The sequence below is a fragment of the Falco peregrinus genome, chromosome 5 (genome assembly GCF_023634155.1).
Source record: "Falco peregrinus isolate bFalPer1 chromosome 5, bFalPer1.pri, whole genome shotgun sequence".
NCBI classification, from domain to species: domain Eukaryota; kingdom Metazoa; phylum Chordata; class Aves; order Falconiformes; family Falconidae; genus Falco; species Falco peregrinus.
In genome coordinates, this window is record NC_073725.1 from 57,055,172 (window position 1) to 57,079,099 (window position 23,928).

The 23,928-nt window shown below is 37.3% G+C and overlaps 1 protein-coding gene across 14 annotated transcripts in view; it reads left to right on the plus strand.

Annotated features, from left to right (window-relative positions):
• The window catches only part of KMT2C (lysine methyltransferase 2C), a 197,994-nt gene that overhangs the window by 116,044 nt on the left and 58,022 nt on the right, over nt 1-23,928 (plus strand). For 11 of the 14 annotated variants that reach the window (XM_055803570.1, XM_055803574.1, XM_055803575.1 and 8 more), the window contains 8 exons: nt 7,476-7,595; nt 9,988-10,104; nt 14,001-14,102; nt 14,283-14,387; nt 15,545-15,726; nt 16,508-16,672; nt 17,264-17,373; nt 22,779-22,844. In XM_055803570.1, coding sequence (XP_055659545.1) covers nt 7,476-7,595; nt 9,988-10,104; nt 14,001-14,102; nt 14,283-14,387; nt 15,545-15,726; nt 16,508-16,672; nt 17,264-17,373; nt 22,779-22,844 — 967 coding nt within the window. The remainder of the gene's footprint in view (nt 1-7,475; nt 7,596-9,987; nt 10,105-14,000; nt 14,103-14,282; nt 14,388-15,544; nt 15,727-16,507; nt 16,673-17,263; nt 17,374-22,778; nt 22,845-23,928) is intronic. The other 3 variants (XM_055803578.1, XM_055803582.1, XM_055803581.1) reach the window with 2 other exon arrangements.

Consider the following 23,928-nt stretch of genomic DNA (forward strand, 5'->3'; position numbering starts at 1 on the left):
CCCTGTGGATACTTGATTAGCGATAAATATGGACTGTTTTCCTCACCTTCTACCGGTAATCTAAATTCAGCTTAACTAGCTTGTTGGGATATGGGCTTGGGGGTCTTTTTCAGACTCTTCATCAGTCAGTTTTTACTTCTGTTCATGTGATTTTACATGGTGGACATGAAGGATGAAAGTCTGCTACCCGTAGTTAATGTGTATTTTAAAAAAAAAAAAAAAAAAAAAAAGAGAAAAAGCTTGTATATAATAAATGTTTTCCAAATGCAACTTTGTTATTAGGATCTTACTTCGGTTCCCACACAGTTTAGGAATTCTGTGTTTATTTTGCTGCGGTTAGATTTTTCTGGGTCACTGTGCAGTAAGGTGTAGATCGTATTTGCGGAAATACATATATATATGCCTTAAACAGTGACAAAATTCTCTCCAGTGCTGTAAGTTAGCCATGTTAGCATCTTACTGTGGGCCTTTGCTGAGGGACTGAAACCTGTTCAGTCCTGGTCTGTAGACTGTAAGAGATGTAGAAATAAATGTCCAGTTACAGGTGGGTGTTTTCCTTTTGAGCAAGATGTAATCAGACAAACCCGCAATGGGTAAAGCATGTGTTTTAAATGTTTCAGCCTTTGGATTGCACATAGAAATTGGTTTAGGTTTGTGTTTTGTTTTGTTTTAATTATTATTTTTGCTGTAAATATTTACATTTTTGAACAGTTGTGTACTTCAAATTGAGAGTTGTGCAGAGGAGCAGAAGCCTCTAAATATATTTGATTGTCAAAGAGCACCTCCCATTTTTATCTAATTGTGCTCAATTTATGTAATCTTAAAAAGTGCATTTTACATATGGTGATTTTTGTTAATATTTGTTCTGGTTCTCAGGAGAAAAAGATGCTATCTTTTTTTGATATTTGTGCCAGCAGCCCTATATATGCCTTTATAATCAACTCATTATATGTGATTTTAGAAACTGATTCACAAATTGGCAAAAGAAGGAAGGAATCTCATAGCTGTAACTGTAATCTTCCTTCTGATGATCTCTTGCCAGCCATCAGTGCTCTCCAGGCACTTGCACGTGCCAGGGTCTTGTTTGGTTTCTATTTACGCAACAGTTTGGGGCAGGTCTGAAGGCAGCAGGTTTTCACCACATATAAAACCCAGAGAATTAAGACCTGTTGTTTCTTTGTGTCATACTCTACAGACACTTTGAAATGGATGTTTTCTCCCAATTCTGGTTTAAGGAGAGCATCGTACTGGGCAGGTGATGGCAGCTGAGAAAAATGCTGCTTTCTGCTGTTCCATCTTACTTTCCATGCCAGGTGTGGCCCCACCACTGAAGAAGGGATATAATTTAGAACATTTTAGTCTAACACAGTGTTTTCAGTACTTGTTTGTCTCAAGGTATTCATGTTGATCCAAAACAAGTAAAAAGCGGGGAATGCCATTCTGGAGGAAAAAAGAGCTTCTATGAAGTTGCAGGCATAGCAGTTCGGTATAAACCAGGTCATGTGTGGGTCTTTGCGGGGTGTCGCTAAAGAGGAATCTTGCCTTCTCAAAAGCAGGTTAATTTTATGGGTTTGAGGCTCGTTACTTTCTGTTTAAAAAATAACACATATTGCTGTTGTGTCACTTCATGTCAGGTCCTGGGTTATGCAATAGAAATAGTACCTTACAGCTGCATGAGTTCTTGGCAACACTTCTTAGAGAGCAGTGAAATAAGAGAGAAAAGTTACACAAATAGTATTGGATTAGTTTTGTTGATTAAAGAGGTTGTGGCTCCTATACTTGGTGAAGCTACCATTGGCTCCACAGCTGCTTTCTTTTGTTGCACAAACAACTGTCATTGCAGAGCTAGTTTGCTTGGGCAGGACTGCGCAGGATTAAAATAGGTACTTCGTAAAGAATCTGGTTACTCTGTGGACCCCAAAGACAAGCCAGTGTTAACCAGTTTCCACAGATGGCAATATACTTCACTTTCTCCTGGAAGATTGAAATCTTATAATATGTAGTTTACCTTGTTGGAATGTCCTGTCCCTGTTAAAAAAAAAAAAAAAAAAAAAAAAAAAAGAAAAGAAAGCAAACAACCTTGCAATGGGTTTATGAATTTCGTAGAAAGAATAGGAAAAAAAAAAAATCTCTGTATCCTGGATATATTGCTTCTCAATTTTATAAGACACATGTTTCACTGGATTCAGGGGAATCCATGTAAGGAATAGTTTCTGATTTGTATTTGGTTTTGTTAAATTTGATGTATTGTGTTGGGCAGTAAGTAGTATGAACGATTATCCCTTTCTTCAGAATCTATTAATACGATTGCTAATAAGATATGTTTGAATAATTACTCATTTTCACTATTGAATACAAAGTTATGCATGATCTGAAATGATTTCCTGTATTGTAGTAGTTTGAATTTGTAATAGGATTTAGTGATGTGTCCGCAACACCACTACATCAGTCCTATTTTGTAAGGACTAAAGCCCATTTCACAAACAGTGAAGATAATATTCTGCTTAAGAAATCCCTTCTAGGGCTGCAGTATTGGTGTTGCTTCTAACCAAAGTAGCGACGTCTGCAAAAATGCTAGGGGGGAGAGGGGTGGTGACAGCAACAGGAGAAAATCCATCTTCTAAACACAAGGGGAGCTATGTATAAATTAATGTGTACGTACGGTTATACTGGTAAGAATTACTTTGGCTGGTACAAGCTTAATCCACTTTGGAGACTGTGGAAAACCTTTTTTTTTTGTGTCAGCATAAGAACTCCTGTCAGTAAGGTGCTCTTCTACTGACAGTGTTTTGTTAGGATAGCCTGCATCCAGCCCAGTGAGAGAGCCTCTCTATCTGCCAGGCCCAGCATCTCAACAACTTCCCATGGGTTTTGGTCCATGAGCTCTCTCTTTTCTGTTTCTGTTCTCCTACTCCCTAGGGGAGGCAAATTGCTTTCAGATATGTACAAAATTTAATTGTTTGTAGATCAGAGATACTCCCTAGTAGCTGCCAGTGTGATAAAGTTTTACAGTGCTGCCCTTAAGAGTTGTGCCAGTAAAGTGTCTTCTCTGTGGAATATGCAGATTCTCCACCTTTGCCTATAAACTGCAAATTTATGCCAGTGGTAGGACCTCTCTTTTCATATTTCTTTTTTCTGAAGTAATAGTCTTAAAAGAAATTATCATGTAAGTATATTAATCACTAATCTGATGTATATCTAGTTTGAAATAAATCACAGGGAGAATGGGTGTGCTTTTCTGTGGAGGTATACTTTAAATGGTATTGGGTGTATTCTGTCAGAATTTAACAAATCTGAAATAGTTATTTCTGCTACAGCACTGTGTACTGCAGCAAAGTACTAGCACAGTATAGGAAGGCATAGTATGAAGTCAGTAGATGGAGGGCATTACAACATACACGGCATTGTAAGAGTGGTAGGTAAAGAGTTGAGAATGGTCTGTAGAATAATACTGACCAGAAAATAATAAACCTTCTACTGTTCTTGTTATACTGTAAGTATTATTTAGAAAATACTATGATTAGAGGTAGTTAATTTTCATCATGAAGATATTGGTGATTACACAGCTATTACACAGCTCACTACATATTCCTGGATGTTTTAAGAGATTTTTCTAAAATGACACTGAAAAATACAAAGCACCATGATGGGTTCAGATCCATGTTGGGCATTATGTATCTTGGGTATTTTTTGTTGTCTTCAATTACATGGTACCGTTAAGTATGTTGTTGTAGTGGTAGGTGTTGGGGATGGGGGGGGGGGGGAAGTCTTTGTCAAGGATTAGGTTTTGTAACTTCTTTTTTTTTAATGAGGGGACCTGCATTTTGAACTGATTTAATTTTGTTCACAACCCTAAAATTACATTAAATATTAAATTGCAAACCCAGCTTTGTGCATTTTGAATGCAGTAGATTTCATAAAGCGTTAAGCAGCTGAACACAGTGGTAATTTAGTGAGATCTCCTGACCCTTGCTGACATCGGGTTTCCTTTTGTTATAATTTACTTGCAGCTGTGTTGTTCAATTTTGAGGACTCAAGAATATGATGGAGAATTAGAACTTCCTGTTTCTCTCACAGTACATAATTATTGCCGTGGTTCTGATGTAAATGAACTGAATAGAACTTTCTCTTCAGTGTTGTGTAGTAATAGGCATTAATTAAAAGCCAAAATACAATTAATGCATCTCTTTGTTGTAATTCATTTGTTCATAGTATTGTAGAAATGTGTGGTTTCAATTAAGTTTATCTGACCGAGAATTCAAATGTTTCTGATCTACAATAAAACTTGGGTTAAATTTCTAATCTAATTCTTAACAATATGGTTCATGAATCACATACAATACATTTTGTTTTGCAAGACTGAGTATTTTGATTTAATGTTCTATTAGCTTTTTCATCTTTTGAATGTGCTTAATCACTACAGAAGTGGTTCTTCTTAAATGGAAAATAATTTTGTATTCCCCAAATAAGAGCAGGTAGTTTTAGTTGTTCATTAAGTATTTCTAACATGTTTGAGCACTTGAATTTGACCCTTAGCCAGCATGCTGCTTCCCTTTACAGACTGATGTAAAAATTATTTCCACGATACACAATTTCCTTCGTGTTGTGCATATTACAAGAACAGTTACTAAATGCAATAAGAATTTTAGAAATATAGGGAAACTGGAACTAAAATTCAATGAAAATTTTAACTTTTATCTTGCTACAATGGAATGTTCTTTGATGTTAAAAATATGGCTAACATAGTAAAGGTAAATACCGTATTGCCACAGACCTGCTGCTGTAGTTGCTAGCTAGTTTGACAGTGCTTAGTGAAATCATGAGGTTTTGACAGAGGAGTGATTCATGACCTGCGATGTTCTTGGTGTAACAAAATCAGACTTCAGTCTTGCCATCTATGCCCGGTGGAATTTGGTGTGGGCTCAGGGAGGGAGATTCACCCAACCACAGATACCTGCAGTGTGGACAATCTGCTGTAGTCACCTGGAGGTTCCCGTTAAGAGTCGCTGGAGAGAGCTAGGGGCGTGCAGGGTGAGACTAATGTCACGCCTTCCAAGTTGCCCTCTGCAAGCACCAGTTTCTCTGTGCTAAGCATGTAGGGAGCCTGGGTGGTTCAGCACAGGTAGTGGGTGACGTGTGTTTCAGCAGTGTCACTGCAGGAATGGGTTTGGGTCAGGTGTATCAAACCTCCGTTTGCATGGAAATTTGCTTTCTTCCTTTCCCCCCTGTTTCTGATAGGGTGCGGTTGTGCCCATGTGATGTCTGTCATGAGTATTACGCCCTTATGTCCTCAATGTGAACAGGGTTCTTGGGATTTGCAGGTGCAGAAGGTTCCTGCACAACACTACTCCTGTTAAAAGTTACTGATCCTTTTAATCTGCTGAGTTGTCTGCATGATGACCATCTAACTGAAGTCAAGCAAAAAACTGGGGTAACAAAATCTTACAATCTGAGCCGTTTAATCAAACATGCTCACTTTAACCCAAGTGCAGGTGAGTGCTCTAGCAGTTCAGCTAGAGTATTTTTTGGAAGCACCTTGGCAGAGGGGAGACAATGATGGGCAGTTGAAGACACACAGGTAGTCTTTTGGGCACTAAGCAATTTGTAGGTTGTGTGTCTAATTACTGGCTTGTGTGGGTAGAATTGTAAAGTGCTGTTTTGCTGCCTTTTTTTTTTTTTTTTTTTTTGGTGCTATGTTGTCCATACTCCCTTTCCCATGCAAGAATAGCTAAACTCCTAGAAAGCAGATTTATACTGAATACCACTATTTCTACGCAGTGGGTTGCAGTGCTTGGACAATGTTGGTATTTTTTAAATGTAACTTTTATCCGTAATTAGGCTTCTAGGTTACTAACAAACTTTTTCTTTTGGATCTGTTGTGCCAGTTTGAATACTGAGCTGTCAGAGCAGCTGTAGGTTACTGCTTACCCAGCTCTGCAAGCAGGTGTCATATGAGCTCTTTTTCATCTCCTCGAGGCTAAGCGAGATGTTGGCTCATACTCACCTTCATCAGCAGATTGAGCTAACCTGGCTGTGCCTAACATGGATCAGGGAGGTCTTGCCCATCATCCTGAAATCCGTTGAGGGGTAGCCCTATTTTCGGTCAGTGCAGCTGTTAGCAAAATCCCTATTTACAGGCTGAGATGAGTGTGTGTTTTGATGAGTTGTTGACCCCAAAGAAACTTTCCCATGCATTCTCGATGGAGAATATTGCATTTCAGAAACAATAACATTTTGCGAAGCTGCCTCGGTTTTCTTAATGCTTATTACTGTATGGACCAATATTCGAAGGTGTAAATGTGTTTGGGCTTGCCCGTGTGAGTGGTTATACATGTGTGAACAGTTGGGACTGTTAGTATGCGTGAGGTTATTCCATTTCTTCCCTGAGATTCTACTGCTGAATGTCATTCCCAAGAAGGTAAACCTGTATTTTTTTCATCTGTTTTACTTCTTACCTTGGTATTCATTATTTCTTACTCTCACAAACTAAGAATTAGGAAAACATGTTATCCTTTAACTATTCTAATGTGTAAATGTACAATGAAGTTACTGATGATGGGTATCTCCTGCAGTCTTCTGCAGGTATTTCCTGCAGAAACTTGGGTTTCAAGAAGGTCTTCCACAGATTTTAATGTCTATGAGGGACTTCAGCGTTTGTTCTTTTTCTTGTCCGTCTTAGCATTTTCTTCTTGTTTTGCCATATTTCTTGACAGAGTTATACAATATCTCACCACAATACGAACTGTATAAATAGGGATAACGATCAGTTAGTTAAAAGGAGTTTGTAGGTATACCATATGATTGTATATTATTACATGTATATAGTAACGTATTAAAATATGATAATGCAGGGTAACATGAAAACACTGGTCTGAAAAAAAACAGTAGTGGAGTTTTATAATGGTTTATTTGTGGTAAACTTGCAGAAAAGAGATTCTTAATTACCATGGCTATTTTTCTTTTCTTTTTTACAGTGGTTTATTTATATATTTTTTTGTTTCATACACTTCTCAAACTGGTTGTTCCTGTGATTGTCAGAAATTTAGACTCAAAAGTCGACTAAGGCCATCTGTTCTTTAAAAATGTGATATGAAGTGTAAAAGGGGATGTTATCATCGCAAACTACTGTCTTCTTACTTTGATGCAATAAGATACAGGGATATAATTTGTTGTTGTTATGATTGCTTGCTGTCAATTTCTATTATGCTTTGTTTATAGAACTCATTTTATTGTACTTAACCATCAGCTGGAGGTTAATATTTATTCTAGTGTATGTTTTGATGAGAACCTAAAAATTTCCCACCTTCTTCTCACTCAGTGAACTAATTTACTACTTAACATATAAATGCCTATGCCTGCATGTGCTTTGCTTTTCAGATTTTTTTTTTGTTGCTTGCTTTTTTCTTTTTTTTTTTTTTCCTTTTTTTTATGTTGCGAAGTTTTATACATCTATTTTCTCACCTACCGTATCCTAGGGGGCTTGGAGTACCAATAATACAGTCAGCCCACCTTCCTGGTCCCCAGACATTTCAGAAGGTCGGGACATTTTTAAATCCAGACAGCTTCCTGGCAGTGCCATTTGGAGCATCAAAGTGGTAAATAATTTGAATTTATTTTCATGTATCCGTTGCTATCTTTCTGTTGTAGAGACTAGTGATGAAATTCTCTATCTCACAACTGAATTAATCTTCCATTCTAATACTGTTTAAGGCCTTGAAAAATTGCTGAAACTCTGGAGCTTTCAGGTTAAAAAATGTATGCTTTCCAGAGTGTACAGAACGATGGCATTGCCCTGATTTTCAATGTTAAGGAATAGTTTGTGTTACCAGGTTTTTGCATGTGTTGAGTACTTGACTTTTTGTGGCTGGCTTTATGTAGCTGTCAAAATAAATTACCTGAGAAGGAAAATGTCTTTAAGACTGGCAGTAAGGTAAGCCAAGCACAGAAAGGAGCAAGGGTCTGAATGGTGGCTTGGATTTGTTGCTGTGGAGAAATCTTGCTGAGTGGATTCAAAGTGACATTGTTTTTAGCTTATGGGGGAATAAATAACAACTTTCCTACCTGATTAGATGGACCAAAGCTTGTATCCACAGTGACATTTACCATTAAAAACACCTGAAGAAACAAGGTGGAATTACTATTTTTAAATAAAGGCAAAAAAGCTAAATGACGGGACTCTGACAAATCGCTGTACTTTCCCAATGATTTATTTTCATCTCACTTTAACTCTCATGCTAATTTTATTTTAATTTGACATTAGCTTAGCTTTGCTGCTTCAAGCATTAATTTTCAGCTTAATATTCAGCATTAACATTTATACAAGTATGTGCTTATGCCTGTTACTAGCTGTGTGAAAATAACAATACTGATACCTGGTGTGAAACAGACAAAATAAGAAACATGCTAGAAGAGTTTACATCTTAAAAATTGATGCTTGTATGTCCTGTGTGTGCATATGTATTAACTCCATATATATGTAAGGACAATATTTTTTGTTTCACCTTGGTACATATAAATAACTTCAGCCATCAGTAGCATCCTTCCTTTCACTTCCTAAAATAGCATTGTGTTACATTACCTCGTTGGGTAAGAGTAAGTCAGTTTGATTTCTCTTTCCATTAATAGATGGATGTTAATAAAATTCTAATGTTGGGATGCTTGGGTTCTCCCTTTTAATTATGAACATAAACTTTCATATCTTCTTTGAAATGGGAAAATACTGTTGGTAATACTGAGCCCATAGTGCTGCTTTCCACCCAGGAACTCCTGTCTCCATCAGTAAAGACTGTTGATGTCTGTTGGTGACACTGTCCCTAAGGAGCTTTGTGGTTCTGTTAACACTGTTCTATTGAGTAAATGTTTTGCCTTGGTATTATAAGTAGTTTCCCACAAACGTTTGGATATAGGCACCATGTCTAGATACTCTGTGGATGGAGTTGGGTTTTATGAGGAGCCGAGATTATCCACAAATTTGAAATGCAATCAATAATCTCATCGCTTATTTCATAGTAGGAAAGGTGCTTTTTTGAGTATATACCATAATTGCCACCAGTTATACAAATCAGAGGCTCTGAAACTTCTTTTAAAGGTGTCTGATATACCAGCCAAAACTTAGGGAATGTTCTTTTTCTCACTGGAAGTGATTAGGGAGGATTAGGGATCCTCTTTGGTTTTAGTCCATTTTTAAATAAGAAAAAAATAAAAAATTAAATTCAAACTAAGTCACAGTATGAATATCAGGTAATTATTATTAACACATACTTGCTTTTTCACAGTTAATTGTAGTTGAACATACTGTGAATACTCTAGAGCACACAACACTGCAATCGCGTCTGCATCTAAAATAAGGAAGGGAGAAAAATAAGTGGATATTTTATAAGAAACCATCATATTATGAGGAATGTTGACCAGTGTGTAATTGATATTATTAATATAAAAATAACTCTCTATATCTGCTGTATCAAGAGAGTTCTGTGGAGCCAGCTCCTGCTTTGCTTTGGGAGCAGCATTGAGTCCTAATAAATTCCACTTTTTCCGTGATCATTCATAGCATAAGAAAAAAGTATATATGATTACAAGTAATCAGGTGTCTAGAATTCAGAAGTCCCATGAGTGCTGAGCTGACTAAAAAGAAAAGAAGAAGGATCATAGAATAGAGGATACTTATTTTGGGTACTTTACAACTGTGGAAAAAAAGACAGACGTTTCTGTATTTCCAGTTACTCCTGAGCAGAAAATTAATGTTTCTGGGTTTGGCTGCTTTCTCACTGGTGATAAAGGTGATCATATTATGTCATGTAAGTAGTTAAAGGTATTTCATGATTTATGTGGTGACTTAATGACTGTGGTCTAGTGTGCTCATACTTGCTGGAAGTCATAGGGTGGTTTTTTTGCTTATGTTTTTCCCTAGATGCATTGAACAAGTTTGAACCCCATATGACAAAAGAACTCCAGGTTGCATTTAAATTGTTATCTTACATTGAATAGGGCCGTGGATCAGGATTCCCAGGGAAGCGGAGGCCACGTGGTGCAGGTCTTTCAGGAAGAGGTGGCAGAGGTAGATCAAAACTGAAGAATGGAGTTGGAACTGTAGTCATTCCAGGGGTAAGAACATTTATTTTTAAGTCATATTACAGTCTGTTAATATAACATAATTTTTATTGACGTACAATTCTTGTGTTAGAATACTATATAAAACCGAAGAGCACTAAAAAGCAGAGGTATTTGTTAAAGCCTGGCTGTTACTAAGTGTTTGTGTTGAAGAGCTAGAGCACTGCAGCTTAATGGACCTGAAGCAATTTTATGCTGCTCTTTGCCACTTAAAGGGACAACGGTTGGGAGTCTTAAGAGTACTCCTTCCATTTCCTTAGGTGGAAAACACGCTGGATAAAAGCAGCACTCAGGGGAACAACACAGAAGGGGAGAGCAAGGTTTGTACATAAGAATGTAGCAGCAGCCATAGCAGATCAGACTAGAGGTTCTTCCACTTGGGGGACCAAAATAGAGTGCTGGGGGAAGAGTGCAGAAACACAAGAGGCTTAGAGAATGAGGCACTTCAACCGTTTGTGGTTGGGGACTTGCTGAACAGGAGGTAGCATCTTTGTCGTGGGCAGCCTGTGTTGGAGCTTTCTTTCATGAATTTGCCTATTCACTTAAAAAAAATTTTGAAAACCATGTTAATCTTTTTTAGTTCTACAGCTCATCAGCCCATTGTTTTAAATTGCTGCCTGCTGGTTTCATTGCCTGCCCCTAAGTACTCTTACAGAAGAGGCAGTGGAGACTTGTTTTCCATGCACCTTCTTCATCCATGCCACCCAGTTTCTATAGATCTCCATCATTTCTCCTCCTTTCCCTTCCCTTCTTTCCTAGCTAGTCTGGAGAATTCTAGTATTTTGAGTTGCTCCTTGTGTGGAAGCTATTCCATGTTTTTGATCATCCTTGTCAGTCTTTTTGTCAGGTTCATGTTTTTACTTTGTGGACTTTCATCTGCACTTCATAAAGCACTCAGCTTTTTGAGTTCTTGTGCAGTTCTTTACAGTTGCCTTCTGGTTTTTATTGCTCTGAGTATCTTAATATTGTTGGCAAGCTTGGTCACTTTGGTTCTCACTTGATTTTTCACTTGATTTTTCAGATCACCATGTGCACCATGGCCTGTTAGCAGACATCGCCTATCAGATTTGTACTAGCACTCTTTTTCCCATGCAGAAAACTGATTATTTATTCTACTTTTTATTTTGTGTCTTGTGTCAATATAGGGAGTGTAATTCTATGTCAGTTTACCTTTTTTTAAGTAACATTGATGAAGCACTTTTCCAAAATAATTTAGTAAGGTAGTTACGTCACATCAATCAGACTTACTTATCCCCAGGCTTGCTGGCTCGTTCAGAGAGCCCTGATGGATCATGATCTACCATAATTAAAGCTTCCTTGACGGTAACAAAATGGTATATCAAGACGGCTGCAAGTTCTCTGTTGTGATCAGATATCACATGTTCTGTGGGATGGTACACAGCTTCCCTTTAGAAACTTTTGAGAAAATGGTAGTTGCATTAGCCATCTCCCATAAAGCATGGAAGTGATTCTAAGCGAGTCATTGCTCGCTGCAGTTGATAGTTAAGCTGTTTCGCACTTGAAGTCCTTTTAAAACTCTTAAATCTTAGACAGTCCTGGTCCCCATATCATAAGAAGAGGGATCTTGATATGAAAAACTGTTGGAAATCTGGACTGCAAAAAATTAATAGTTTTTTGTTGTCTTTGAACATTTCTTTTAAAGTCTGATGATCAGTCAGCCCTGCAGATTTTGAGAGGCATCCTCTTCCTTATGTTCAGAGCAGGACTTACTCATTTTTATGTCTTTGTGAAGTAATTCCTCAGACTGTCTTTAGAACTTTGTGTTCTTACATACAGTCTATTTGAGTTCGTATGCATTGTGCCACTTTTTGCTGCCTGTATAATAATTTCTGGGAATACTCTGGTATTTGTGATCTGCAAAAGGAACAAAGGTCTCGGTCATTGTTCCCTTTTAAGGCTTTGGATGGTCAAGATTCATAAGAAAATATGTAATTTTAAACATATAGCATGAATTCCACTCAGGCTAGTCGTAGGTACCTTAATGAATTAGAGGCATTCACAGAATTATTTTGATGTTACAAATCACAAATTTGTACTTCAAGAGAATCTGGGTTTTATAGAACAAAGTCTTAAAAGTTTTTGTATATGAACAGAGGAAATTGAGTTAGGTAAGTTGCTATAAATACAAAATGGACATTGCTCTCAACAATTTCCTATAGGAATTTCATCCTTTGGCTTGACAACTAAATGGCAGCTTCAGAGTTCTAGAGCAGAGATGTGGTTGTCTGGTGACAGAGTAAATAGATGAAGGTAGCAATACCAGGAGACCAACCTTTTCCAGGTAAATGTTTGTATTAGGAGTATTTTCAGTCCCTTTGCACAAACCGATTGTTTCTCAGCATGACAGCTTGTTGTTGGACATGTAGCTGGACAGCTACACAGATGTGGAAATATCTTGGGAATGGGGAAGAAGGTAGCTACAGGTTAACCCAAGCTAGGTCACAGCTGGCATTAAGCAAGCAGCAAGGTTGCAGTGGTTTTGATCCTTCAAATTCTGCTCTTCTGTACATGCAAGCAATTCCAAGAACTTTGTGGAACCTATGGAAATATGTGAGAGGGAAAAGCTCTCCCTGAACATATCAAGAGGTGTTTCAGGTGGTTTCTTTGTTAATTAGTTAGTTACAGCTGCAGTGCTTTCAAACATACAATAATTAGAACACATGAACAATATATTCCCTTTTTAGCTGTTTCTTAGTAAATGCTGATTTTCAGCAACAGCGTCTCAGGACTCCTTTAGCTGCTGTGACAATACTTGCATTTGTCCCTAGATTGATGTTTGGGTTGGTAAATTATTTACATTATTACTGAAGCAAAACTACCTGTGTAAGACTTAAATTGTATTTAAAATAATCCACATTTATAAAATTAGAACAGCTGTTAAAACAAAGTTACATTTCTCTGTCACATATTTGTTCTTTTATATAGAACTCTGTGCTGTTATCTTCCAAACTTCCATGGCTGCTACTGGTTCAGAGAGTGAATAGTTAGCCTGTTAATTTAAATCCATGGATAGCAAATTCTGCATGGCAAGATTTGCATGAAAGTCAGGACACCATTGAAGTCTTTTTTTTTTTCTTTTTTTTTTTTCTGTTCTTTCTTGTGGTTTTTTTTTCCTGAGAAGCTATATGTACATGTATATGCTGAATTAACGAGGTGCAGGTCAGAGTAACAATCTCTTGATCAAAAGGAGAATAACTGTAGACATTAAAGACATTAAGTGCTTATAGATTGAGATTGAAACAGCTGTTTCAAGTTCAGTGCAGGTTTTTATGGTCAAGATGGATAAGCCTCATAAAGAATCTGCTTATGAAGAGTATCTAAACTCTTGTAACTTTAGAACTCTTGCTTATTCTTCTGACATACTTGGAACATTAGCTAAGCCACATTTTAGGCAATATGGGACAAATAACATTTCTGCAATTGCTCTTTGAATTAATACTCAAAAGTATGTCACTGCAGTTAACTTTTCAATGAGAATAACATCAGTGTTTATGTGTAGGGGACAGAGCAGACTGGTCACAGTATGAAATTCCTGCTTAGTGATTATTTTTTTCTTAGACTACCTCTTTCCTTCCATTTCCATTTTGAAGTGCAGTGGGGTAATGTGAAAAGGTGAACAAAGGAGAGAAAGAGAATGTGTATGTAAGACTCAAATAGTGATGATGCTTGTACTGATGTGAAAATGTGAATTAATTTAATTTCTGATGAAGGGAGCTTTTATGAAGTTTGTACTATATGAATAAATATTTGCAAAGCTTGTGTCTCTGGTAGTATTAAAAAATTAATATATTTAGAGATTGTTTCATCTTGTCTCATGTCTTAGAAAATGTGGTGTGCTTGCTATTTCTGTTTTGTGTTCTTTTTAATAGGTCACAACTATGGATATTTCATCTAACAAAGATGAGGAAGAAAACTCAATGCATAATACGGTTGTCCTCTTCTCTAACAGTGACAAGTTCACTCTCCATCAGGTTAGGTTAATAGTTACTCTATTTTCATTTATTTTTCTGTGCTTTTAATTAGAAAAAAGTAAATCAGTGTCCTTGTTAGGAATTAAATTATACAGCCAGCTAGTGGGATTTTACAGTTATATGTTTTCAGGATTTAGTGGATGGCATGTGTTGAAAACCTGCTCTTCTCTCTCATTTCAGGATATGTGCGTAGTTTGTGGGAGTTTTGGCCAAGGTGCTGAGGGCAGGTTGCTTGCCTGTTCTCAATGTGGTCAGTGTTACCATCCATACTGTGTCAGTATTAAGGTGAGTGTTTTTGTTACATAAAAAAATTACTTGATTACACTGTTTTCGTATTGTACTTTAATACTCTGTCTTAGGTTTTGTGTTAATTGGAGGAGTCATTAACTTGTTAGATATTCATCAGCTAATGTGACCATTATTTGTATGCAACTTGTGAAAGACTTTAATTAAATGTCATTTTATAGTATGCATTTCCTCAAGAGAAATTAACCTTTTTGTAATTTCACAACCATAAATAGCACTGATTATCCAGCAGTTGGTTAAAATAACAGTTTGAGATATAAGCTTAAGACCTAAATACAAGCAGAATTAAAAACAAAGAAAAAAATTGTACTGTATCTTCATTTGCTAGGGGCGTAAGGTGTAGTTGATTCAATTTATCTGTTGGCTGTCAGAATTGACAGCAGTTGAAGTGGTTAATTAATACATTTTACATTCATTAGTCTAGGAGAGAATGTGTAAAAATTAAATTTGAATGGTATCAGATAACTTAGCAAGCACATGATAAGCTATTTACTGTAATATATATGCTATACGCTCTTTATTGTATATTATATAAGTACATCGACATAGAGGTGGGGTGCTTTTTTTAAACATCACAGAAGTATTTGAAATGTACTTTACAAAATGTCATATGCATATTTCATACAACTGTAATTTGGCTTTGTGTTTATGTACTACTCTTACATTATATATTAATTACAATAAATCAGTTGTTTGCTTCAGATAACTAAAACCCCAACACTGGTTATCACAGGTAATTTAGGAAAGGTACAGGATCTGTAGTGAACTGAATCTTTAGCTTTACTACATAACTGAAAAAAAGCAGCTGTGTGTTCTTCATCCCTACAGGACCAGCTACTCCTATAAAGAGTAAACTGTCCTACATGTAGATCCAGTGCAGTATGTGTTCTCTGGTATGCTAGTTTATCTGAAGAAATTATATTCTGGAACAGTATCAGATGTCAGTAATTACAGTTTCTGTTTAATCCATTGCCATTTATTGAAGCTTCAGAAAGTCTTAATTGATAAACAGCCACTTGTGATGTGCGTGGTGTGCACAGAAGAGCATCCTGTGCTCCACTAGCCAGACCTTAATTTATACAACGATCACACTTCATAGAGCAGTTTTGAAATAATTTTCACCTTGCCATTTGCAGATTACTAAAGTGGTGCTTAGCAAAGGTTGGAGGTGCCTGGAGTGCACAGTGTGCGAAGCCTGTGGGAAAGCGACAGATCCCGGAAGACTGCTACTCTGTGATGACTGCGACATTAGCTACCACACATACTGCTTAGATCCGCCTCTGCAGACGGTTCCGAAGGGAGGCTGGAAGTGCAAATGGTGTGTTTGATCCTGGGGTCAGAAATACTGACAGCTGGCCTCTCTTGTTTCTTTTTGTCACTTTGTATTTGCAGTGTCAATTGAAACGTAACAAAGTTTTAAATGTATTTGTCAGGTGTATTAAACAAAGAAAACAAAATACTTTTGAATTGTTTCATGCAATTGGCAATTCAACAGGGAAATTATCTCCTCTTAATGCAGTTTCTTCATGCCAAAAAACATGTAGGTAGAGGTGGATAAAATTTTTCTTTTGAAACTTTTCACTGGAGAAAATCCAATTTATGTCATTAGAACGTTCATTCCAGCATTCAGTTCGAAAAATGAATGTGTGCTTCACCAAATCGTTCTCAAAATAAAGCCCTCTGAAAACCGTTTGTTTTACTTGGGTGAAACACAAACAAGCTAGACCTCTCACATGGTTAATTAAGTCTCAATATCTCAAAGTGAATGGCAACTGGAAGCCAGAACTCCTTTGACCCGTTGAGCTGTTACAAGTACCGGTCTGCCTCTTTTTGCAGATTGAAGGGAATTCTTACTCTAGGAACTTCCCTTAAAAAGTATAAAAAATGTTGGTAGTATTCAAAATCTAAATATTACCGTTTTCATTCCATTAAAATATTGTTTGACTTGAAAAAATTTCCCACGCACACACAGACACCCCCCCAAGTGGTTAGTGATCTAGAACTTAATTACTCACCCAGTTCTGAGTAGGAGGGTTTTAAAGCCACAAAACAATCTTCCTGTGACCTGAAAGTAATAGATCATTTTGTCTGTTCTGCAGGTGTGTTTGGTGCAGACACTGTGGAGCAACTTCTCCAGGTTTAAGATGTGAATGGCAAAATAATTACACACAGTGTGCTCCCTGCGCAAGTTTGTCTACCTGCCCAATCTGCTGTCGCACTTACAGGGATGAAGAGCTTATAATTCAGTGTAGACAATGTGATCGGTAAGGATTTCTAATACTTTACAGGTTTAAGGCTTATTTTAATTTTTTCCCCCTAATGTAAAATCATAAAGATGAAGGGAATGGTCTTGTGGTAAAGAGCACTGGACTGACTCTCAGAAGTCTCTTACTAGTTCATACCTAGTTGTACCACAGACTTAACTATACAGCTCTGGGCAAATTAGTTAATCACTCTGTGCCTCATTTTTCCCCTCCGTAAAAATAAAATTTATTTTACTTGGCAAGAATATTGCTATGAGGCTAAATCCAGATTACATTGTATCAAGTAAGTAGTTAAAATGATTGCAATATAGGAAGAAAATTATAATACTAAGACATAATTGCTTCCGGGACATTGTTTTATAGAGAGTTCCTTCCTGTGAAGGGAAATAGGTAATCTGATACCGTATATACATTGTTTAACACACACCACCATAGGGGAATGCTGTATATGGAGAACCTGATCCATCATTTCTCCCTAAAAGAATTTAAGCAAGTATTTCACATTTACTTGGACCATATACTGATATTCGGGTCTCCTAAAACACCACATATTTCCTTTAAATTGTATTTTTTCCCCCACTTAATTTCTAGATGGATGCATGCAATCTGTCAGAACTTAAACACAGAGGAGGAAGTGGAAAACATAGCTGATATGGGTTTTGACTGTACCATTTGTAGGCCATACATACCACCAACAAACGGTAAGAAGACAATTGAAACCAATGGCAGGATTGCACACTGCAATAAATAGGTTTTGGAATGTGTTATGGGTTTTTTTCTCTGGTGGAGATTTGGCTTATGGTAGAAGCAAGTTTTTTCATGTGTGTTTTTAAAGGCCCTTCTGGAAGTGTCCTCAGCTCTTTTGCGCTCTCTAGGGATCAGCTGCAAGGCCAAAGAAAATCTAGCGGGGGAGTTCTGGGTAGATTTATTGAAGATAATTTGGGTAAACAACCAAAAGCATTTGGTATTGAAAGGGTAAAAGGCATCTCACTTGGTTAAGTGAAAGGAAGCAAGCTCAGTTCTCTAAAGTTTAACTGCAGAAGAATCTGAAAATTAGTTCTAAGCAGAAAAACTTTCTATATCTCAGTACTTTCAGGCTGTCCAATGCAGCAGTAGCTGTAACAACGGTCCCTATAAGCATTTTTCCCCTCCCCTATCATGTTTTATTAATGCCACTCCCTCGGCTCTCCCAGTATTTAAGACCGGTGTTTCCTTCTGTAGCTGCAGCCTTTAAAAGAAGTTGCCATACTTTCCTCCTTGGGAGTCACCACTTTCTTGTTAGTTAAAATGTGTAGCTCTTTCTGACGAACTTTACTCTCCTCTATACATGTTATTGGTGAATATGTGTATCAGGCTCCTCGTCAGTCCGTATTACGGTTCTGTAGCAGTGGTACTTCAGGAGCTGAGGTTACTGCGGTTTTTAAGCACAGCTGCAGCGTCTTGTTCTGTGGGATGGTACTGGTTCATGTTCCTGTGAGTGGCTTGTCAGCAATTAGATTGGCCTGTTACATGATTTACGGTCTTGCTGTAAGGGTGGTATCACAGGTTTGTTTTCACTGCATGTCAGCTCGTGGGAGTTTTTGCTTCAGTCTGCTACTTTAACAGAGCATTGACACCTATACCCATTTTTAACAAATGGCATGTTAAAGTGTTCACATGAGCCCTTTACTGGGATGTCATGAGAGTACGGTAGGAGGAAGGTACAAGAACTAAGCAGATGTTTCAAGAAATACTTGTGTCCCCCAAGAAGATGCCAGTAAGGATGGCTTACCTGATCCAGACTGAAGATGCCATGAGACGTGTTCAAGAGGTCTACCAAGAAAAGTTCAAAAGAGCATCTAAAGTCCCTTTACACTGCCATGTCCTCATAGCAGTGTGGCAGTAATTGTAACTTACTTGATGTGACCTTGGAGGTTTATATACTCCCTTGTCAATGACACATGGGTGTGGAACACTTCCAAGTATCCCACTTTTATCACTGTTAGAAGAATGACTTACGATTATGTGTTTCTACAAGTCACTTCACTTTTGAGACCTGTTTTCACAAATTCCAAAAAGAAAGAGGTTTTATAACTGGGAAAAACAAGAAACTTTCAGATACGACAGAGATTTTTGTTTATTTTATTAATAAGCTGTGGGCACTTAAAACAAAAAGGTCCAATGCTCCTTCCTTTCTTTTTCAAGCTGGCAGAGGTACCTTTTAGCGATAATTAAAGCCCATAATATGTGAGATGGAAAAAATTCACAAGATGGTATTGGAGATGTTTCACTTACAGGCATAAGCTGTAGTTAGTCCTTCCCGCACACCTTCATGAAGCTGTGTTGCTTAGATTTGTCTTCCAGGAGTAGGAGCCAGTCCCACAAGACCTGTTAGGGAGTTCCCAAGCTTTCTTTTTGCAGTTTTTTTTTCACCTTTTTTTATAAGACAGGTTTCTTTGTTTATTCTTTCATGTTTTGACTCAGTATATATAGTACGTCTTTAACACGTGTGCGTTTGCACAGTTGCATGTCTGAGTATGTCATTTGATGCATGTTCATAGAAATACTTGCATGTACCTTTATATGAAATATTTCAGTCTTTCATTAATTCTACAACTCCTTTGAAAGTTTTCTGTAATTTTTTTTTCAAAGTGAGTTGATAAACTTAGAGAAACAAGTTTGCAGTAGAATGCTTCTTAAAATGTACCATATTGTGGGATTCTTATTGGGAGGGTTCTTGCTCTTTCCATTTGATGTATCACAGATGTGTTGCAAGTACTATTACAAGCTTTAAACTACTTTTCTTTCTAGAAGAAGCAGGAGCCCCTCAGCTTAGTAAATTACCAATACATGGTGGGTTTACTGTTCATAAAGAGTAAATGCTTCTAGCATGTAGGTGATGAGAAAGATAATTGTACAGTCATCTTCAGGAAACAGAAATAAAAAATATTTTTTTTCTTCTTGAACGTATATGAATACCAGAATGTGGTAAGATTTTCTCCAAAGCAGTATACCATAAACCTTCATTCCTAGATTCTTTTGAAATTACCATCTCATCAATTTCATCAGGTTCCCTGCAGTATGGTCTCAAGTTATAACTTACGTTCCCCAGCGTATTGCTGTGCCTTGTAGAAATTTTCTTCTAATTTAGATTGCTTGAATATTATCATGACTGGCTACTTGTAACTGCTCTAGGCAGCAGCCGCTTTTTCTCTGCGCTGTAATCCCAGCACATTCAGGAGTGGGGGCTGTACCCCTCATCTAGATTGACTCCTAGACAAGCAAATCTTGGCCATTTACCCATCACTTCTGCCTTTATGTCATTTACCTTTATATGTCATATGCTCCATCTGCAAATTTCATCCCTTCCTCAATTACTCCCATCCTGTCTTCATCCATATACTCCAGCCTCCTCCTCCCTTGGTGCTGTTTTAATTTCTCTGCAGGAGGCAAAGGGACCAGCAAAGGGACTGGTTTTCTTTAGCTGGTTAAAACTGATCTGGTCACAGTTTCTGATCACCTGTGTGCATGCATTCCTTCTGTGGCTTAAGCAAGCTGCTCACAGAGGCAGCGAGGAGTTCGTATTACTAATTCTGAGATGCTCGATACTGTCAGTGGTACGCATATTATACTGGGGAGCCTCTGTTGTACAACTTTCATGAAACTGAATTGAATTATAATTTTCCTGAAACTTAATTCAAATACTTTACAAATAAAGTATACAAAAGCAATACAATACTATCTGTTAAAAATTTAACTTTTTTTTATTATTGTTATTATTTGGAATGTTTATTATGTCAGCTCTTATCATTCTTGTAAGTTACTGTATTTACAAAGAAATCCCAGCCTCATGCACACAGTTATGTAGGCATCTGGTAGCGTTCTGTTAGCATTGTGTTTCTACATCAACCATTTTGCTCTGTCCCTTTTGCTGATTTCATTTCTTCCTAGAATAGTTCCTTTCTATTACAGCCTTACAAATGGCAGCCTCCTTTCTTCTTGAAACTGTGATTCTTCTCATCATATTGTATTCTGTGCAATTATTTGTTTTCAGTTGAAGCTATTAAATGCTGTTTAAACTCTTTTGGAAATAAGTGTAATAATTTTCATTAAACTTTGGCTAAGTGCTTCAGAAAGCACTTTTTGTTCAATTTTTGATTTCTTTCCCATGAACAGTCTTTCTGTAACAGTACTGTGTTTCTCTGTTGTCCATTTTATTGATTTAATTCTTAAGCTGCGTTTTAATTAGCTCCTTTTCTGGGAGTCTGTTTGATAGCGTGTTCAAACACTGTTTTTGCAGCTTTTGTGAGTTGGTCTCTGAAGGCGTCATCTCTGTCGCTATCAGCTTGTTTATTTGAATATTTCAACTCTACTCGGTCTCCAAAGCTGAAATTGTTCCCAATCTGACCTGGACCAGAAGAATGCTCCCTGTTGTTTGACTTTTAAATAAGGATTTTGAATTCCCATTCACAGCTGTCTTTCTGATGTTTTCATTTACCTTAGATTCCAATTCAGTAATTGCTATCACTGTCTTAAAACATCTTGTAAATTATAACTAATTAAATGAACAGAATGATGTCTTATTCCACTTTGAGTATTTTTAACAACCTTTTTTTTGTTTTTTCAATTCAGTGCTTTTAAATAACTTCCATCCTGTTGCTTGTCCTTTATTTGTTTCCCTCCAGCTCAGTGTCTCTTTTAAAATCTCATTTTCAATTCATTTTCTTCCTTGTCTTTTCCTTCCACTCTTATTTATCGGTTTTTCATAGGCTGCTTTCATTTGCTAATTGCATGGAATATTTGTTTTCTGTAGGTTATGTCATGTACTTGAGTTACACCTTCCGTAAAACCCTTAAAGGACTATAGTTTTTGAAGACAGGCTTTCATTTTTGTTCATTTTTTTAGATGCTTAAAAAGCATCCTCTAGGTTACATACTCGTTATTTTACATAGAAAAAAAATGAAGTGTTACTTGGAAGCTTTTGGGCTTTTTCTGCTCTTGCCCCTGACTCCATATTGTGTGTGGTCAGCAGCAGCACAGGTGCAGTGGTCTGACTTGTCTGAGAAACACTGAACCTCCCACAGGTGCTTTGTCTCAGTGGTCACATCTTGTGTGGCAGATGCAAAGTAAATACTCCAGATGTTTGTCTGAGTCTTAAATTCAGCATGGATAAGATTTCTAGGCAAGAAAATGAAAGAAGAAAAAAGCGTGGATATACTTGCCTATATGATAATGCTAACTGTGCCAAACTAACAGGTTTTCTGATTCTAGTTCTGTGTTTGCAAGATAAAAGCTTCTAATTTTCACTTTACTTACTCTGTCTACATAATCTCTGTAAAGTCACTACTAATATTGAAAGTGTAGTCTGCACATCATAGGTTAGTGAAGCATGATTGCGGTTATTGCAAGGCAGATGGGAAGAGCATTTCTGCCCACAACAGTAGCCTAGTTTTGATCATTATTTGTTCAATCACACTGTTCCAGTGCTGCCCTGAAGCACACAAGCTGTAGTTCTTAAATTGAGTTTCTGCTGTTCCATTTACCGATATTCTTATCTTGAATAAGAATTACCCTATCTAACTTCAACAAGTCACGTATCATCTGTTCTCAGATAGATCAGCCTTCTCGTATGCGTTGTGTAAGAGTCCTGACAGCCCGGGCACAGCTAGAAGCTTGTGTGTGAAGCTGCTGGAGCGTGCCTGCCCCTCCTTGGGGAAGTATGACAGCAGGTGGTACCCAGTTCACAAAGCCCTCCCATTTTTCATGCTTAGGTCAGCAAAACCTGGACATCATAACTAGTGTAGAGGTTACTTTCCAATCCAGTAGATCCAATGTATTAATTTGCCCTTCGTCCAGTAGGAGATCACTTACCACCAAGTTCAGTGCCGTTCCAATGCCATTCTTGGCTCTAGGAAATCGGAGAACTTCAGTTTTTATCAGGCTTGTTTTGTAGTCACATCTTCTGTGACTCTGAAAAGCACTTTATTTTAAAGGTGCTAGTGAATGTTGCCAACAGTATAAATTAGGGAGTTTAATGGAACTGATTGAAGGAAAATTAATTGATAGTTTCAGTTTAAATCAAGTCACCATTTTTAAAAGTTGAAATTATTTTCCTTATATTTTTCAGTGCCTTCTTTGGACTGTTGTGATTCATCAGTTGGAGCTCAGATTATTTCAAAATCAAAAGAACTAGGTAAAGAATGTAAATGCTTGATCTTTGGTCATTTAGCATATTTTAAGGGTATATTTTTACATGAGACAAAAACTCCTTTTTCTATGATTTTTATAACACACCGCATTAACTATCCTTCAGTTACCGCAGCATGCTTTTCATTTTTTTTCTCATTCTCTCTTGTTTCTTCTCTTTTGCCTGCCATACCTACACTATAATAATTACTTTAAGTTATGCTTTGATCCTGCAGACTTAGTTGCTTGCCTTAATATTAGCAGTGATAACAGTGATGCTGAGTCAAGCATGTACACAAATGTTTACAGGTTTGAGCTGTAGGAGGACACAACTTTTCTGCATTTGGTTTGTGCTAGGAATTTATAATGTTGACAAGCCTACCCACAAGTCACTTTTTATAAAGATAGTGCCTAACAGCTTCCATCATGTCAGAATTTTTTTTCTATTTGATACTGCACAAATGTAGTTCTGAGAAGGTTCTCCCCTCAAATCTTCAATCTGAAAAAGATACGTGATTTTTTTTGAAGTTTAGAACCAGGTGTGTTTTGAGGTGTGAGGTGTTACATAAAGTATTTTTGGTTAAAGGGAGGAAATGTTTGTATGTTTTCAAAAACTGTGTTATCAAATAATTATTTAATTGTCTCCAAAGAGCAAAAGCATCATTGTAGCCTCTTTATTATTTGGTAATTCCCGAAGAGTTCCCAAATCTCCACTGGCAGGGCGCCAGCCCAGGTGACAGCACCTTTCTACACAGTGAATTAAGGAGTGTTAAGAGTTCATTGCTAGACTCAACAATTATCATGTAACAGCTTGAGGAGGAGGCAATCTTGCACATCTTGGGAGACTTGGGTTCTACCCACCATTTCCAATTTGATCTTGAGCAGCTCACTTGATATAACTTGGATTTTGTCTGCCAATAAAATAGGGCTAATAACTTGCCTGAGTTACCAAGAGTTCTGGGAGGCTTAAGGTCATTAATAAAATGAAGTTTAAGTGCTGAGGGCTGAATGAGGACCTTGGCCAATAAGCAATAGGAACCCAAAGTACGACTGACACATTTTCTGTGAGTGCCAGGAAATACCCTGCAAGG